Source organism: Thamnophis elegans, chromosome 1, assembly GCF_009769535.1.
Source record: "Thamnophis elegans isolate rThaEle1 chromosome 1, rThaEle1.pri, whole genome shotgun sequence".
NCBI lineage: Eukaryota > Metazoa > Chordata > Lepidosauria > Squamata > Colubridae > Thamnophis > Thamnophis elegans.
In genome coordinates, this window is record NC_045541.1 from 96,446,196 (window position 1) to 96,464,565 (window position 18,370).

The window sequence follows — 18,370 nt, forward strand, 5'->3', positions numbered from 1 at the left end:
CTATACTTCAAAGCAAGGTATTTAGCATTTTCCCCCTCAAAATTCATTTAGAAAGTTATTACCTCTTCATTTCTCCAGCGATTGAACATGTATGTATAAGAACTAGGGTATCCTACAAATTTCCCTTTGAAAAAAGCTACATAGAAGCATGAAGAGTAGTAGTTGACAAACTGAAAAAGGAACATCTTCATAGTAAGTCTGTTTTCATACTCATAGTGGGTTCTTGGTATTTCTGCAAGATAAAATAAACAAGGATTTAATTCTCTTTAGGGAATCAAAAGTTATGAAGCCTCAGGAATATGCCAATATTACAAAGTTTACTTTTCTAAGAGAGCATTGGTAGAGCTATGAATCTACTTAAGTCATCATGTATGAGTTGGTTGACCGTATAACTTTTCTTAATGAATAAAATAAATTATCTTTTGCCCACAGTGTGTGTACAGAACAAGGAAACAAAGTTGCTATCATTCCTAATTGCTTTAACTAGCACAGAATCAATTCTTGGAAGTAAATACTTGTTATCATGTTTCTTTTATACACAATATAAATATAAATAGAGATCTCATTTATTTAAACAAAATAAGAGACACATCCCATTAAGAACTTCCTGGCCTTTTGTCAAGAGGCAGTTATTGTAATCATGAGAAAACAGAAGCAATTTTGCTCAAGTAACTTCCTGAGAGCTCCCCTTGCAATCAGATAGAATTATGATTAACATTGTTGACCCCACAGCTCTTAGGAAGGTACAAGTTAAGAATTAGCGATCACACAGCTGGAAAGCTAGTCAGATAGTCTAAGAGCAAAGCCAAAAGGGATAAAATATCTGTTAGGAATATAATCTAATGGTTGGGTTGGCAATATATAAATCATGTAACAATGCTGTACCTGTTTCTTTAAATCATACAGTAAAATGTGATTGGTTGCTGTTTTCCTCAATCAGCCATAAGAGGGAGCCAGAATGACTGTTAGCTTTCATTGTTAGATGCTGGACTGATCTGAGTGTTTTGGAAGCTGACTGTTAGAAAGTGCCTATTGTAAGTGAGCTATTATAAGTTTTGAAACTGCTAGCAAACTTTGAGTACCAGACTGTTTGCATGATTATAGACTATGTTATTTGGATTATCCCTTAACTGAAAGACATTGATGACTGACTGTATGACTTGGACTGTTTGATGGACTCTGATACCTCTATTTCCATGAAAGTAAAAGCCTACTTAAACTGCAGTGTCTCTGTATGCTGGTTTGTGTGTTCTCCAACAACACTCTCACAACGTTTCTCTTACCTAACAATATCCTTCCTCAAACTGCCATTCTCCAGATATGTCTGATTATAAATCCCATCATTCCCTGAAAGCAAGGCTAATAGAACCCAAGGCTGGCATACCTGACAAAAAGCAAGAACCCCAAAGAATTTTAGGCTGACAGAAAACATTGTGCATGTTCTGTTTTCATGTGCTGATGATTTCAGCCCATGCAGCAGAAGGGGAAGAAAACGTACTGGTGTAAGCTTAGCCAACATGCGACATACCTACCCATATCTGTGATCCAGATGGCTATCCTCTCATATAGGAAATTCAATATCATAATGATGATAAAATTGAGGAATGATGCTGTGACTGACGTTGCCAGTTGTGGTGTCAACAAACCTCGAATGGGTTGCAGGGTTTCTGTGTTCTCCATGATGCTGGCAAAAGCAGCATAGACTGCAAGGCGGTAAACTATCACAGCTATCATGCTCGCTATGATTAAAGAGATCTGAGATAACCACATAAATTAAGACTACTTAGGATTTGAAACCAGAGAAATTAGTGTGTCATGCAAACTGCACATTGTGAATAAATGTTTAGAAAGTTCTATCAAGATTGCACAAAATAAGTGGAAGAAAACATTCTGAATACTTCTGCTTCCATAATGGAATTAGATTGCTTGTTTTTCCTTTTCTATTTTTTAAGTAAAATAATAAATTATTTCTGTTATCTTCTGCTTTCTATTCAGAGAAGAATTAAGCATGCAGTTCTTTTCTTCATAGGAGCTACAGTCCCAATGGAGCTGTAACATTTATTGTTTTATTCATTTTAAATGTGCCATGCATGTTCATGCAAAGCATACCAGTGCAATTCTATCACATAATCCACCAACAAGAGTTGGAAAAACATTATATAGTTGTAGCAACAACTGCCTATTGCAATTTGAACACATCTCAGGTAAATCCTGAAGGAAGTGTCATCAATAATTACACAATAAGAAACTGTTATTTAAAAGGGGTGGGAGGAGGTACTTAGGCCATATATATGTGTACTTTGCATGGCAGCAGGAAGATAAAACTGGAAAACGTTAGTCAGAAATCCCCAAAGCAACAAGCATGAGTGAAAGAGATCCAAAGCAAAGAGGGCCATTCTTGCATGCTAAAAACCCAAGCTTAAAAAGTGATCAGTGGCATGTTAGTGTGATGAATCAAAAAGAGCTCACCCAGAACAACACTGTAGTTCCTGAGATGCAGAACCGTATAGCCTGGCTAGTTAGAGGTAAATAAGGCTCCATCTCCTGAAACAATCAAGCAAGCACAGCACTTTTCACCACCCACAGTCACAGTTGTATGTAGACCACTGCAGAAAGCAACCTCAAACATTAGGAGAAAGCAAATCCCGTGTCCCCTCCCTCACAAACGCATAATATGGCACATTTCCTCTTTTGGGGGAAAAGCTGGAGTGGCAGACTGAATGAGAGGTTGCCCATTTACCAGGTCATCCTATTATTTATTTTAGGCTTTACAATGACTTTATGAACAAAATGTTGCTATTTGAAAGTCAAGAGCAGATTTCTTTTCAGTGGCCAATATTAATTGTTCAGAAAATTGTTCAGTGGGTACTCCCATTCATCACTCCATATTCTGATGCTTTCCTTTTACCCCACATGAAGAAATGGCTTGTTTTATTAGTTTTGCCACTCTTAAGCTGCAGCAATTGGTGCAGCCCTCTCTTACCCAAAACAATACTCCAAAGTATAACAAGCTCAGTTTTCCATAGTCATGAATGCTGTTCCTCTTAAACAGTTCTACCTCCTAAAACATCAGTTGAAAAAGGAATAATTAAAGAATGAAAAGGCTTCTGCTGAACATCAATTTAAGGGGATTTTGGACTGGTTCAAGTAATTGTAGATTGGTTTGCAAAAAAATAATGCACAAAGCTCTTGCCTGTATATACAATCATTCACAAGTTTTATTTCTGTAAGAGAATGATTCCCAAGGATGGATGAAAAGGTCAGTTCTGTATGCCCTTGTCATGTTTGCTCACATAGATCCAATGTGTACACATAGACAAATCAACAGAGGCATATATATTTCACTTCCCAAATAGGTCTTCATCATTGGCAAATTATAAACACTTTTTAATTAGCAGACTATAAATGCATACTGTAAAAATATCTTAACTGCCTTAGCAGGGAGATACAGTGCTATCTGTATCTGTATCAGCCACTTGGGCTTTGAGAGATAATGACAATTCTATGAAGAGGAAGAGAGGGGAGGGAGGGAGGGAGGGAGGGAGAGAGAAAGAAAGAGAGAGAGAGAGAGAGAAGATAGACAGACAGACAGACAGACAAACAGACAGACAGACAGAAGGGATAAGGTTCTATTAGACTGCCTTGGAGATAGGCAGGTACTACCAATCAAGCAAACATTATGATATCGACAAGGACCAGCAGGAAAGAGGTGGGATAGATTTATCAGTGCCTAGTTACAGCAATCTCAGGAAGAAAAAGTATGAGAAGCTGGAGAAGTACAGGCCTGATGGAAGAATTAGATAAGATATGGAAAGTAAAGATCAAAGCAGTAGTAGTAGCAACTGTTGGGACTGTGATCCTTGCAACAGATCCTGCAACATAATGTAAATATTCTCTTCCCAGAAAAGTGTAGTGTTAGAACAGCTAAAATACTACGCAGAATTCTAAAAATCCCAGGCCTCTAGTAGATGACCTGAGATTAAAGAAGACACATACCATCCATAGGGGTGAGAAGAAGTTTTTACAAATATGGATCAGGATGCAACCACAAAACTTCAAATTTACCAGGATTGTTTTAATTTCTTGACGGAGTAGGAGGGGGAAATGAAAGCCAGGAGAATGGAATGGAAGGGAGACGGGACAGGACCTAACATGGCAGGAATATTTCTGACAAGGATCTATATTCTTGCTCTCCAAGTTAAACATGAGCAAGCAATGTTATGCAATGACTAAAAATGGTAAATGCTGTCTTGTGGTGGGCATTATCTTGAAGAGGGAAGTTATTGTTGCACTCTTCTGTGCCATTGGAACCATTCTTGGATATCACATTTCAACAAGGGCATTGATGAGTTGAATAGAGTTCAGAACAGGGCTTCCAAGATGGCAATCACCTTAGAAAACAAGACCTATGAAAAACAGTTTAAAAAACATTGTCTCGCAGAAAAGCAAGGGAGTTCTTTATTGCTCCTGAGAACAGAACCAGAACAAGGGGTTAACATTATAAGAAAGTAGGTTCAGAATAGATGTAAAGAGGACTTCTTAACTGTAGAACAAGCCTCAAATGAAATGATGAGCATTTTCTTATTGGGTATCTTCAGAGAAACAGAAGAACTGAGAAACAGAACTAGATAGTTAATGTAATAATGCATTTGTTTCAGCCAGAACTGAACCCCCCAAGCCAACTGCATCCATTTAACCATGATCTACAGAGATTGAAAATGAATATTCAGTTTCTTAGCTGGCAAGAATATACCCACATTCTTGGACTGCATCAATAACACCTATCTGACAAAAGTGGAAAAAGCAGCGCTCCAATATCTTAACTTAGTTGGTGCGAATGATAACTCTTTAGCAGAATTTCTTTAGATTTAAAAAGATAGCAAGTCAGGGCAAACATAAAAACTTTCTCCCTAATACTAATTAAGGTTTTACTTTACTTTACTTTACTTTATAACAGTAAAGTAGCACCAAAATAAGAAGGGAATCAGCATATTTCTTTCTGAATAGCTGAACCAATTTCAAGATCACAGTAAATATATAAACAAGTTAATGCATATTCCTATGTATTATTTATTCCTAGTAAAATGCTATATGATCACCTATGGGGAAAACCTGATAAATCCTGGTGCTCCTATTATCAGTGTCTCAGATAATAACCTAAGTGCTGATGTTTAAAATGAATTTGCATTTTAACTATCTATTGCATTTATACAATTGTATAATTCTAAAACCTATTAAAACAATACGCATCTATCATATTCTGGATCAAATATGTATTCTTAGCCGGCATGTTAAACTAGCATAGTACGTCTTGAGAGCAAGCTCACTTAAGGGTCTCCAAAAAAGCTACCTAAATCTTATTAATTCCACAACCTACAAATGATTTTCATCTTGTAAATGAGGATTAACAAAATCACCTGAGTTACTGGATTCTTCCTCTTTTGTGTACATTTTGCTTCGTACTCTGGTCTAAGTTGGAGTTGTTGCTGTTCTTCCTCAAAATCAACTAAATCCCATTCATATTCAAGTCGAGCTTGACGTCTCTTCCAAAATTCCAAGAAAAGTGTAACTAAATCAGAGAAGGTTAAACAACATAGAATTAGCCTAAAAATATTTTGAGACAGCATAAGACCATAATCTTAAATAGATTCTACTGTTTTACCATGTTTTCCCAGGGTCTTATTTTCTTTTGACCCTTGAAATAAGCGCTTGGCCTTATTTTCGGTGAGGTCTTATTATTTTTGAGGTGCAGGAGGTGGCAAGCGCGGTCATCTCATGGCTGCAGCAATGTTGCAATATTTTCAGGGAGGGCTTATTTTGGGGAGATGGCTTATTTTAGCACATGTGCTCAACAGCCCAATTGGGCTTATTATCTGGAGAGATATTATTTTGAGGGAAAGAGGGTAGTAACAGAATAACAAGGTTGGAAGGGACCTTGGAAGTCTTCTAATCCCCTGCTAAGCAGAGGACCTTAAAGCATTCCAGACAAATGCTTGTCCAGATCTTCTTAATAAACCCCAGTGATAGAGCAACAATAACTCTGGGATGCAAGCTAGAAGCTAGTTACTTATTCAAATATTTACAAAAAGTATGTTAATTATACTATAAAATGATTTTTTTAAATAAATGTGGATATTATTATATCAACAGGACCTCAGCTAGTCAGAATTAACTAGTTGCATTTCAGCACAACTAAAATCTTACTTTTCTAAGTCACTGAATTTCAATTAATAAACATATTTAGGCAAATATTGCAATATTATAGAAGAGGTTCAGCATGAAGGGAAGAATATCATGCCTGAAACTTTGTCCCTATCAATCAACTGAAAACAGGTTTAATTCAACCATCCAGTTTTCTTTCAGATCAATAATGTTTACAATTTGTCATAGTAGTTCAACAAAGCTGTATTCCGAACAGGTTTTCTATAAATGGAATGGAGTCTGATCGAGCACAGAATATTTATTTATGTCTTCTTTATTTTGTGGAATTTTTGTAACACCCATTTAAATGTGATAAGTATACAAATCAAAACAAAAAAATCATATCTGAATAAATAACTCCCAACTCCTTAAAATTAATTCTGAAAACATTAATAATGAAACAAGTATACTTACCCCAGATGCCCATAAATATTGCAAAAAAGAGGGTTGCCACGTTGTCAAACAAATGGGAATACTAGAATTGAAAAACAGGCATTATCCATTGAGTAATACATGAAACAGTGTGTATTTTTGAAAATACAAATGCTGTAATTGTTACAAACCTGTGAAGACTCACAAGTAGAATTCAGCCTCCAGTAATCACATTTTCGATCACATAATGGACACATGATAATTTCTCCACCAATACTTGGATTACATATTTCTTTGCTGAAGAGGATGGACAAAGATGTAGTATATTTAATTAAACGGATTAAAGGAATAATAGTGCTTGTTTACAATCAGAATTAACCTCTGCCTTTCAGTACATACTATGAAACTGTATCTGAGCCACTATTATGGCATAGGTTAGAGTTCTGCTACTGGATCATAGATCTGTGCTGAAATATACGCAAATCAGCTCATCACGTTAGGCCAGAATCCTTATATAAAATAATACAAGAAAGAAAGAAAAGAAAAAAGAAAAAAAGAAAGAAGGAGGAGGGAGAGTGGAAGAAAAAAGAAAGAATGGGGGAGGGAGGGAAGGAAGGAGGGAGGGAGGGAGGGAAGGAAGGAAGGAAGGACTTCATCATTAACTAATCAATTATACTTACCTGCTCATATTTTCATTCATTGTGAACAAGCCATACAGAAAACAAATGAACCCAACAATAGCTGCAAAGAATAGCATCTCAGTATAAAAACCCAACCAGGCAAAATAAATTCCAATCTTCTCTCCGTAATACTTCCTGCAAGAAAATAATCCAAGAAAAACAAAGGCAAAGCTCAAAATAAAAGGGAAAAATGTGGATATAATGTTCTAAGACATATCCCAAAGGAACTTATTCCTTTAAACTTATTCACCCCTCAATACTCTAATACTGAATATCTATCTACATATCTCTAAAATATATTGTCAACCTTCTATCTACTTTATTATGCATTTTCTTGGTTTTTTATATTAGTACTCTGCGTGCTTCAGTGTTTTGAAAAAGTGGCAACACAGAAATTCTTTGCTATCTATTAAAGTAGTTATTTTTCAAGAATCCTATATGAGAATGAAAAAAATATGGAATTGCTTCAAGTTGTTAACTCTGTACTTGTTTCTCGACCATGGCAAATTTAAGACATGTAGTCTTCAAAACCCAGAATTCTCCAACCAGCAATAATACTGTTCTATATTACTCTTAAAGCAAATGCAGTTTTTTTTCTCGACTTGTGTGGAATCTAGGAAAGAGATAGACAGAAAAGTGCTGTGCTCATATATGGTGAAGCATGTCTTCCAAATTATTTTTCAAGTGTACACTGCTTGACTTTTATATTATAGTCCATATAAAGATATTGTTTAGAAAAAGAAATACAGGCAGGTAATATAGCATATATTAGAGCCATAGTGACACAGTGATTAGAATGTAGTAGTGCAGGCTGACTCTGCCCACAGCCAGGAGTTTGATCTTGACCAGCTCAAGGTTGACTCAGCTTTCCATCTTCCCAAGGCAGGTAAAATCTTTCCAAATTAGGTGACATATTTGGGGAAAATACTGTATGCTAAACTGCAAACTGCTGAGAGAGTGCTATAAAGCTATTGCTATATTTCTGAAAGGGCCCAATGGCCATTAATATATCAGGGATGATCATTTACCTGATAAGATCCAAGGGCTGTTCCTTGTAAAACCTAGGAAAACGGGCCCATTCCCTATGTAATGTATATCTTTCATTTTCACACTTCGGATCATTTGACTTCTTCCAGTACTGACACTGAATCAGCATGAAAAGAATAAAGAAGAAACAAAATAAATCAATAAATAGCAGCACAAGTTCTCCAACAATACTATTGCCATATGCAAAATAACCCTATGGGTGTCTATGTTTAATAGGAAGACATTTTCACACCCATAAAGAAACAAAATGTATTTATTTATTTATAGATGTATATACGGCTGCTCAACTTATACTATGTGATTCAGAAAGACAAACAAATGGAAATAAAAATAGATAAGAAAATAGAGCATACAACAGAGAAAGCAAGTGACACACTTCTATTTGAATATCAAGTTGTGGTGAGAAGCAACATTCAGCTATTCACATAGCATGAGAAATGTTTATGTATTTTGTCATTTCTTAAGAAATATAAGGGATGTGGTGGCTCAGTGGCTAAGAAGCTGAGCATGTCGATCAGAAAGGTCCGCATTTCGGTGGTTCAAATCCCTAGCGCCACGTAACAGAGTGAGCTCCTATTACTTGTCCCAGCTTCTGCCAACCTGGCAGTTTGAAAGCATGTAAAAATGCAAGTTATCTTCCCTTTGGTGGGAAGGTAACAGCGTTCCATGCACCTTCAGTGTTTAGTCATACCGACCACATTACCATAGAGACGTCTCCGGACAGCGCTGGCTCTTTGGCTTTGAAACGGAGATGAGCACTGCCCCCTAGAGTCTGAAATGAGTAGCACATATGTGTGAGGGGAACCTTTACCTTTTACCTAAGAAATTTAGAGAGACTTTCTTCATCTTAAACAGTTATGTGATTCTGAATCAATCAAAATAGAGCTGGAAGGGACCTTGGAGATCTTCTAGTCCAACCTCTCTGCTTACGCAGGAGACCACTTCAGACAGGTGACGGTCCAATCTCTTCTTTAAAAATTCCAGTGATGAAGCACCCAAACTTCTGACAGCAAGCACATATAATTATTACCTTATAATACAATATAAGGTAATAATTCCTTTCAACTTTTTTGAGAGAATATCAGAATAAGACTGTTCTCCAAGCTAATTATATGTATGGTGTGTGTGTGTGTGTGTGTGTGTGTGTGTGTGTGTGTTTTAAAGGGAAAATACAAATTCCTCCAGCAAGTGTTTATTGCTTGCCACCAGAGGGCAATATAACACTAATCTCTAATCCTCTAATGCTCTTATCATTATTTCATTCTACAACTATAAATGGATATTGTTTTTTCTCTCCTTCCAATTTCATTTTTTCTGATATATTTATATTGTATATATTTATATTCACATATCTTTAATATAAACAATTCCATAACAATATTCACAATTATAAAAAAAATAGATACAGGCCTATTAGAAACCAAAGACAAATGTATTCAAATACAATTTACAGAGAAAGACAAGTGATTTCTAGGCAAATACTAGAAAATAAATGAATGCCTAAAATGCCTACATCATGAAGAGGGTAAGCAGCAGAGTAGGTGCCATTATTGAGAAGTCTTTTGATTCCAAACTTCTTCTTCCCTTCTTCTGTTCCATATAGGCACCTTGTTAAAATATAAAAAACCTAGAAGGGGAAAGAATTCCATATTTAAAATTATTGCAATATTATTTAAATGAGAATATAAAACTTTTCTTCATCCTCTGGTGAAATTTAACATTAATTTTGATTAGTTACTCATACTAATCATGTCATTAAACTCTGAGGCTCTTTCTAAATACTTCTTGCCCTTTATAAGAGGAAGCAAGTTTTTCCTAAGACAAATGTTGGTTTGCAGGAATGTTATTGCTTTTAGTTTTCCAGTTAGGAATCTAAACAACTGAATAGCAGCCACACCACCTTGTTTTTCCAATATCTTTGTGAAGAAGTAGAAAAACAGTATGACTCTCCTATTAGGGATATAGTCCTTGACTTACAACCACAACCGAGCTCACAATTTCTTTTGCTAAGCAAGACATCTGTTAAGTGAATTTTGCCCCATTTTACAACCTGCCTTGCCATGGTTGTTAAGTCAATCACTGCAGTTGTTAAGTTAGCAACATGGTTATTAAGTGAACCTGGCCAAATGGTAGCAAAAGGGAACCCCATGACCTCAGTATACTGCAGTCATCATAAATACGAGTAACCAAGTGTATGGATTTTGATCACGTGAACCATGGGGAAGCTCCAATGGTCGCAAGTGTGAAAAACATGTCACTTTTTTCAGTAACTTGGAATGGTCACTAAATGAACTGTTGTAAGTCCAGGACTACCTGCATTCATTTGACCACGTACAATTGTGTGCCTGTTACAACTCTGCAAACTTTCAAAGAGCTGGCTTGTTTGATGATGCTTCTGCCTTTGAAGCTGCTTGGAACAGCAATGCTCCTCTACACTTCTGAAGGGCCTAGCGACTTGCAACCATTCCATTCAAATAATGAGAAAAGACAGGAAACACATCAATGAAATAAACTGGCAAAGAGTACTATCCTTGAAAAAAAAATTGTCTAAAGTGCTGGCTATCATAAGTCTGGAGGCTATGGCAGTGTTTGGCAACACAATAAGAAAGGCATTTAGCTGAGAATTCACCCTGCTGAATCCTCCCATATTTGGGCCTTATGCAATTGCTGAGTCATCCCTTGTACTTTAATTCAGGGTGAGTCATATCATTTAAATACAAAGGAAAGGCCGTTTCTGGCTAGAATAACCAAGGGAAGTAAAGCATATGCCATTTTATGATTGGGGTGCTTTTTCTCAAATGATTCTGTATGACAAAACTAACCAACCACAAGCTAACAACGCTACGGCATTAGGGGCAATTTGACAGCTGTCCCCACAGGCATATGTTGTGTTAGGCAGCATGTTGCCATCTAAGCCACAAGCTGACTTGTTGTATTACACGATCACTGAATTGGCAAATGAAGTACTCACTATTCTGTTTCTGACAGATGGGGAGAAAAACGTATTCTCATCTTCAATGAGGTACAATTCCTGTCTTTCTTTGCTAAATGGCGCTGTAAAGTAGTCGGGTTCAGGGTGCATCACAATCTCTGGTAGCCTAAATGGCCAGGATATGCATTCCAAGGGGTTCTCCACCGGGCAAGGAATATCATTCTCCTTGATGGGCATTTTGATGTTGAGCACTTCTGCATATGTGATCAGAATTTCCCACGGGGCGTGAATCTTCACAAAATACGTTTTGCCATTTTCAGACTCCTGCAAATGAAACAGTAAAGGCTTGATTGTAAACTAAGCAATTTGCCCTCCAATGGTTTGGTAACAGCTACAAAGTCTAAGAAGTTGGACAACTACCCTTTTCATGCCCATGTAAAATCAGGAAGGACAACGTCCTCTGAATATTTACAGTGTTCATGAGTGTTCTATTTTTCTCCCAGCACATATTGATCTTGCTATTCTTCTAGGGTGATTCATCCATACTTGGATGAGGCTTGCAGCATTTCAGAAAGAGTCCAAAATGAACAATTCCTGGAACAGCCAGGATGAAAAAAAAATGGGGGCGGGAGTTGCAATCTAAAACATTCTGGGACAAAAAATGAAAAATTTCAGACATTTCCTGCATTGTACTTTAATCAGAGGTGGGTTGCTGCCAGTTCGGCCCAGTTTGGCCAAACAGGTAGTGGAATCTAGGCCTGGGTTGCAGAACCGGCAGCGACCCAGGCCTGACACGACCCTGAATTGGTTCCCTTGCTGCTGCTTGGGCATTGCCATTTTGAATTTTAGTGATTTTGTGTGCGCAATTCACTGTAAATTGTTCTGCGCATGCACAGACAATTTACATAAAACAGTGCATGTACATAGCATGCATCTGGCACATGCGCGCACACGTTACACGAGGGTTGCGAATTGGCAATAACGCTGGCAGCAACCCACCCCTGACTTTAAAACTTTACTAGTATACTTTTTAGAATCCAAGGCAGAAAAAGTTAGTCACGCTTAAATCACTAGGATTTAAATTAGTTATCACTAATTTCATTGGAATTATGGAAAATGGAAGAAAACAACAAAGACTAATTTTCAGCTATCCTGATAAGTGTTGACTACGGAGATAGATAGATGATGATGATAGATAGATAGATAGATAGATAGATAGATAGATAGATAGATAGATAGATGGATTCATATGAATAAGATTTCAAATTATTTCCTTTTGATTGCACCCACAATCTGAACATAATTTCAGAGCCATTCAGACTGGGGGGAATTACTGATACATAGTATGTTAAATATTTACTTTATTGCATTTATTGATTGATTGATTGATTGATTGTATTTTTGTATTGTATTTATTGTATTGTTTTTATTTTATTTATTTATTTATTTATTTATTTATTTATTTATTTATTTATTTATTTATTTATTTATTTATTCACTCACTCACTCACTCACTCACTCCCTTTGGAATGAGCTGCCCCTGGAACTTCACATAATTCCTAACCTCCAGTCCTTCCAGCGTGCCCTAAAAAATTGGCTTTTTCAGCAAACCGCCCTGGCCTGAATAGAATAAATTAAATTATTAATTTTAAATTGTTAATTTTAATTTAATCCTAAATTTGATTTAAATTGTCAATTGAAGGTTATTGGATTTCCTCCTTAATCTTTTTTAACTTTTGTTATGTGTGTTTTTATGTTGTATGCCACTCTGAGTCCTTTCGGAGAAGGGTGGCATATAAGTCCAATAAAATCAAACCAAACTCACTTACTTACTTATAGAATTTATACAGCTACTCACTCACTTTCAGTGAATTCTGGGCAGTTTACCAAAAATAACATATTGAAAATTGAGAACATTAAATAAGAGCAAGTTGGCTAATAGCTAAAATCGAGGTGGAAGGAGGGAGAAAAAGCAACCTTGTACAAAAAATGTTACAATTTTTTTCTCAATAATCAGCTTTCCATCCTTCAAAGCAAAAGCCAGAAAACACTGAATAATGCCTGGTTTTGCAACATTGTAATGTTCAACATTCCATTTCTTTCATGAAACCTTCCATTTATGTCCAAATATTTTTTGTCCCTGCAGTTCCCAGTTATGTTTTTAGCTATTCCTATTTCTTTGATATTTTAGCAATATCACCTGATGGTAAATGGACAAAATTTCATCCAGTTGAAAAAAATACTTATAATAAGTTCCATCCTGCATGGAATTCTCTGTAATCCAGGATAGACATAAAAGTATGATATAGAATTATGCAATCTCCCATTAACAAAAAAATAATATTAATGCAATATCTCACAAAATTGAAAAAGACATAGATCTATTGTGGAGTATCCTTACATACTATAGTTCAGCGATGGCAAACCTTTTTTGGCTCACGTGCCATAAGTAGGGGTAGTGCAGAGAGGGTCGTATGCGGACGTGCTGCACTCATAATGCAATGCATGACCCCCCCCCAGTGTGCATGTGCACACTACAGGCGCTCCCCCGATTTTTTGCATGCTTCCCTCCCCCAGGCTCCAGAGGCTTTATAGGAGCCTGGAGAGGGCGAAAACAGCCCCTCCTGGAAGCCCTCCAGAGACTTTCAGGAAAGCCTCCTGAAGATCCCTGAAGCCTCTGGAGCAGTCAAAATGACCCTCCAAGCAAAGCGGAATTCACTTCCGGTTTGCTCGGAGGGTCGTTTTGAGCAGTCTGGAGGCTTCAAGGACCTTCAGGAGGCTTCCCTGAAGTCTCCAGAGCAGTCAAAATGACCGTCCGAGCAAACCGGAAGTCACTTCCACTTTGCTTGGACGGTCGTTTTGAGCGTTTCGGAGGCCTCAGGGATCTTCAGGAGGCTTCCCTGAAGCCTTTGGAGCAGTCAAAACGACCCTCTGAGCAAACCGGAAGTCCATTTCCAAACTTCCTGTTTGCCCATAGGGCCGGTTTTTTGAGCTCCGGAGGCTTCAGGGAAGCTCATGGAGCCTCTGGAGGGCCTCCGGGGGGCGGGGGAGGTTCTTTTCGCCCTCCCCAGGCGCCTATAAAGCCTCTGGAGCCTGGGGAAGGTGCAAAATGGCTTTAAAAATGGTGAATTCAGCTGGCCAGTGCGCGCATGTGCACTGTCCAGCTGACAGGGCAGCGCCTTGCGTGCCCTGACAAATGGCTCCGTGTGCCACCTGTGGCACGCGTGCTATAGGTTCGCCATCACTGCTATAGTTGCTTCACGGAGAAACTTGCTAGTTTTATTTTCTGATTACCATCTTCTATCTACAATGATAGCAGTATAAACAAACAAATCAAATATGCTGTTCAGCAAGCAAAGATCCCACTGCCACCTATTTCTAGCGATTGTATTGCAAAAGTATTGCTCAATACTTTAAATCATTTATTTTATTCAATACTTTAAATCATTTATTTTAATCACTAACAACCCACAGTAATTCTTACCTTCTTATCTTCAGTTTCTAGTTCCAGACCTTTTTTTACTAGATTGCTCTCAAACGTTCGCCTTCGATCCTGAAAAACAAAACAGACAGTTGTTTCCTTTGATTCAACTAACATGAGTTTTAATGTACATCAACTTCTAAACATAGTTCTTTTATATCATCTTTATGAATTATGTTACCTTTTTCCAGATCAAATGTAAAGGAAGCCCATACAAAATATGCACCCAAAAGTATAAAAACAAGTAAAATATTAAACACATTGCTGGCATTTTAATTTTGCTGACAATAAATTACTGCAATAGGAATGAAGAAATGGAAATTCTTATGAATGGATTTGCATCAGGAACAATATTTTTCTTTCTTTTCTGTTCTCTTAATGGGTGTCTGGGTGTGGCTGATTTTGAGCCAGTACATTGCGGTGGGTGCTGTTGGACTATAGATATTTCTTACAATGGTACATTATGTTTTCCAACTGAAGGCTGCTGGGTTTCCATTGTGTACATTATTTGTGTGCATGCATGCATGCAGGCATACCTTCAAGTCAGTTTTGACTCTTAGCCATTTCCTGGACTAGCCCCTGCAGGTTTTTTTGGCAAGATTTTTGTAAGTGGTTTTCTAGGGCTGAGAGAAAGTGACCCAGATGGCTTTGTGCTGAAGGTGAATGGTCCCAGTCTCTTGGTTTTTAGCCTGGTGACTTAACTAATGGGTCCTCTGGTTTAAACTGAGTAAGATTTTTTTCAAATCATCTTCAATTGACCTTATTTTCCTTGGTACTGTTCATTGGTCCTTCCCTTGTGTGGATTTCTTTTTCCATAATGATTTGTAAAAAAAAGGTAATGTTCCGCCATTCTGTATACATTTTCAAACCAAAGCATACAGTTCTAAAAATATTGTAATTTTCTTCTCTTCATTCTCCCAAGGAAGTTTCTGCAGACATGCTAGGATTATGGGTGTCAAAATGGCACCCAAACCCTAACCCTAACCCAAAACACATCACGTGCAGGCCATGCCTACCCCAGCTCTGCAAATGGGAAAAACATCACAAAATCTCATGTGACAGCAACGTGACACGGCGAGTTTGACGCCCCTGTGCTAGGTTATAACTCTTCTTTCCTAACCATCCAACATGGCCAAGGAAACTGATAACGATAGAGAATTTTATTTCAGCAATTATGATGGATACCAGTTTGGGGACAGTTTCTCTACAATGTCTCTGTGTCCAACAAGAATTCTAAATGTAGCATTTCTCTACAAATCTATTTGGGAAGCTATTCTGCATATATCACAACAAATTTCTGATTTAAAACTCTATAAGTTATACTCCCCTGATTTTGTTTCTTTCTATACATGCTTAAACATTTGTAAAGTAAATCTGATGAATTAGATTTAAATTAGATTTAAAATGCAAACTTTGAGCCCTCAGAATTTATGTTTTAGATACAACCAACTGTTCACTAGCAACATAAAGCTTATTTGTGTTCAGTGTTTTTTGATTATCACTGAGTTCACTCATTTTATTTTATTTTAAAAAAATATTTGTTTATTAAATTTGTTTGCCACCCATATCACCACAATGCAACTCTGGAAGACTTACAACCTTAACATGACTCCGTAAATATATGAATAAATATATAAAGTCACAATAAAACTACAATAAATTACAAGATATAACTAAAGATGGGGAGGAAGGAAGGAGAATATATTGGGGGAGGTGGGAACTGCTATTATTTGATAGACCATCTCCAGTATGAAATACCCCCCATTGGGGCTCCAAGTTAACTAGCTAAAGCTAGATCTTCAGGCTCTTGCAGAAGGTCAGGGGAGTAGGAACTAATCTCACTTCGGGGACCAAGATGTTCCAAAGGGCTGGGCCATGGCAAAGAAGGCTCTTCTTCTGGACTTCAGCTGGAATTCCTTGACTGCTGGCATCTGCAGTTTGCCTCCTCTGTTGGCATGGGTGGGGCAGGCCTGTCACTTAGATGTGAGATAGTTCCTCAAGTAACCTGGAAGCCATGTCATACAGGGTTTTATAGGTAATAACCAACATCTTGTATTGCACCCAGAAGCAAACCAATAACCACTGCAGCTCTGGAGCAGTGGTGTAACATGGGTCACTCTAAAACTGCCCATGCTGCCACACTCAGCACCAATTGAAGCTTCCAAATGCTCTTCCAGGATAACCCATATAGAGAGTATTTCAGAAGTCCTAGCATGAAATGGCCATGTTGTGTATGACTGAGTTTAGGAACTCCTGATCCAGGAGAAGCCACAACTAGCACACAACCTGAAGTTGTGTAAAGGGTCTCCTAGCTATAACTGCTGCCTGCTCTTCAAGCAGGATCTGTGAGTTTACCCCTATGTTGTGGACCAGTCTGTCTTGGGTAGTTCCACCCCATCTCTGAGTTATTATCATCCCCAACCATCCCTAAACTTCCAATCATTCTGGAGAGATGACTGTAAAGATGTACTTGACATCATAGTCTCATGAGTATTCTGTTTGTTACACACTGAATTGGGATTAGGGGAAGGGGACCTTCACTTGCATTGCGCTCAAGAGAATACAACACAATCTTGTTTAGCCCCTCTTTGACATAGTCCCACTTGACACTTTTACGTGTTTATTGTTTTGAGACAAAAATGGTGCATGTGTGGAGCAAATATATATGCACCTATACACCTGCAAATGAATAAAAGCAACAGAAATCAGTGAATCCAGATCTCTAAGGAAGAAGTCAGTGCAATCATCTCCCAATTAGATCCACATCTCTCCAGGACGGTATCTAGTAGATGGGTCCAGGCCAGGGGTGGTATTCACTTACTTTACTGGTTTGCAAATGTGAGTGCGCATGCATTCACTCATCTGCTCGGCCTTCAGCGCATGTGCTTTGGCTTGAAAACATGTCTACATAGGACAGCATACAGCTGGGGAGGGAAGGTGGGTGGCCACCCACAATTTCTTCTATTGGTTTGGATGAACCAGTCCGAACTGGCTGAATACCACCTCTGGTCCAGGCAGTGATAAACTTTTCATTGTAGGAGGGGACGTTCCTGGGACTTTTTATGGAGCTTACAGCTGCAACCTAATAACCAGAGAGAGTTCTAATGGAAGTAGTTAAGACTTGTTTAAATAGATGTGCTCACAAATTGCTTACAAACCAACAGTGACAGCAGGACTATTTGGTTCTTTCTACTTCCTAATAACTGCTAATTTGTGCTAATAACAAAGCAAACTTTAGTTGCACTGATTCCCCATGGAGAAAGAACAAAGTACCTGCTCATTCCTAGTCCATAGACAAGATGTGCCAAAATAGGTGTCGTATTGTGATATGGAATAACTATTTATTGGTGCTTATAAAGCAAATTAAAGACATCATCTTTTATAGGCATGTCCATCCTCAAAATAATATTTAACTGTGATTTTTAAACACCAGTAAAGTAAAACAAGTTTTTGAATACAGTGGTTAAAGTTCTAGTGAAAATTTAATCACCTGATTTAATCTCAAAGAGATTAATCATTAAATCATTGCTTACATCACAAAAAAGAAATATAAAGATACCATTTTAATTTCAAGGTTTCTTATACACTGATTTTCTTTGGATAAGCCTCAAAAATCTTCTACTCCTTGATTATTTAAGCATCCATTAAATAAAAAAA

General features: G+C 37.6%; 1 protein-coding gene across 5 annotated transcripts in view; it reads right to left on the minus strand.

The window, feature by feature from the left end:
• The window catches only part of ANO5 (anoctamin 5), a 70,302-nt gene that overhangs the window by 16,181 nt on the left and 35,751 nt on the right, over window positions 1–18,370 (minus strand). For 3 of the 5 annotated variants that reach the window (XM_032224877.1, XM_032224861.1, XM_032224843.1), the window contains 11 exons: window positions 14,717–14,785; window positions 11,272–11,556; window positions 9,814–9,927; window positions 8,282–8,397; window positions 7,254–7,388; window positions 6,765–6,870; window positions 6,616–6,676; window positions 5,418–5,569; window positions 2,984–3,061; window positions 1,533–1,755; window positions 63–232 (listed from right to left, as the gene is read on the minus strand). In XM_032224877.1, the coding sequence (XP_032080768.1) occupies window positions 63–232; window positions 1,533–1,755; window positions 2,984–3,061; window positions 5,418–5,569; window positions 6,616–6,676; window positions 6,765–6,870; window positions 7,254–7,388; window positions 8,282–8,397; window positions 9,814–9,927; window positions 11,272–11,556; window positions 14,717–14,785 (1,509 nt within the window). Of the gene's footprint in view, window positions 1–62; window positions 233–1,532; window positions 1,756–2,469; window positions 2,545–2,983; window positions 3,062–5,417; window positions 5,570–6,615; window positions 6,677–6,764; window positions 6,871–7,253; window positions 7,389–8,281; window positions 8,398–9,813; window positions 9,928–11,271; window positions 11,557–14,716; window positions 14,786–18,370 lie in introns of all 5 variants that reach the window. The other 2 variants (XM_032224869.1, XM_032224853.1) reach the window with 1 other exon arrangement.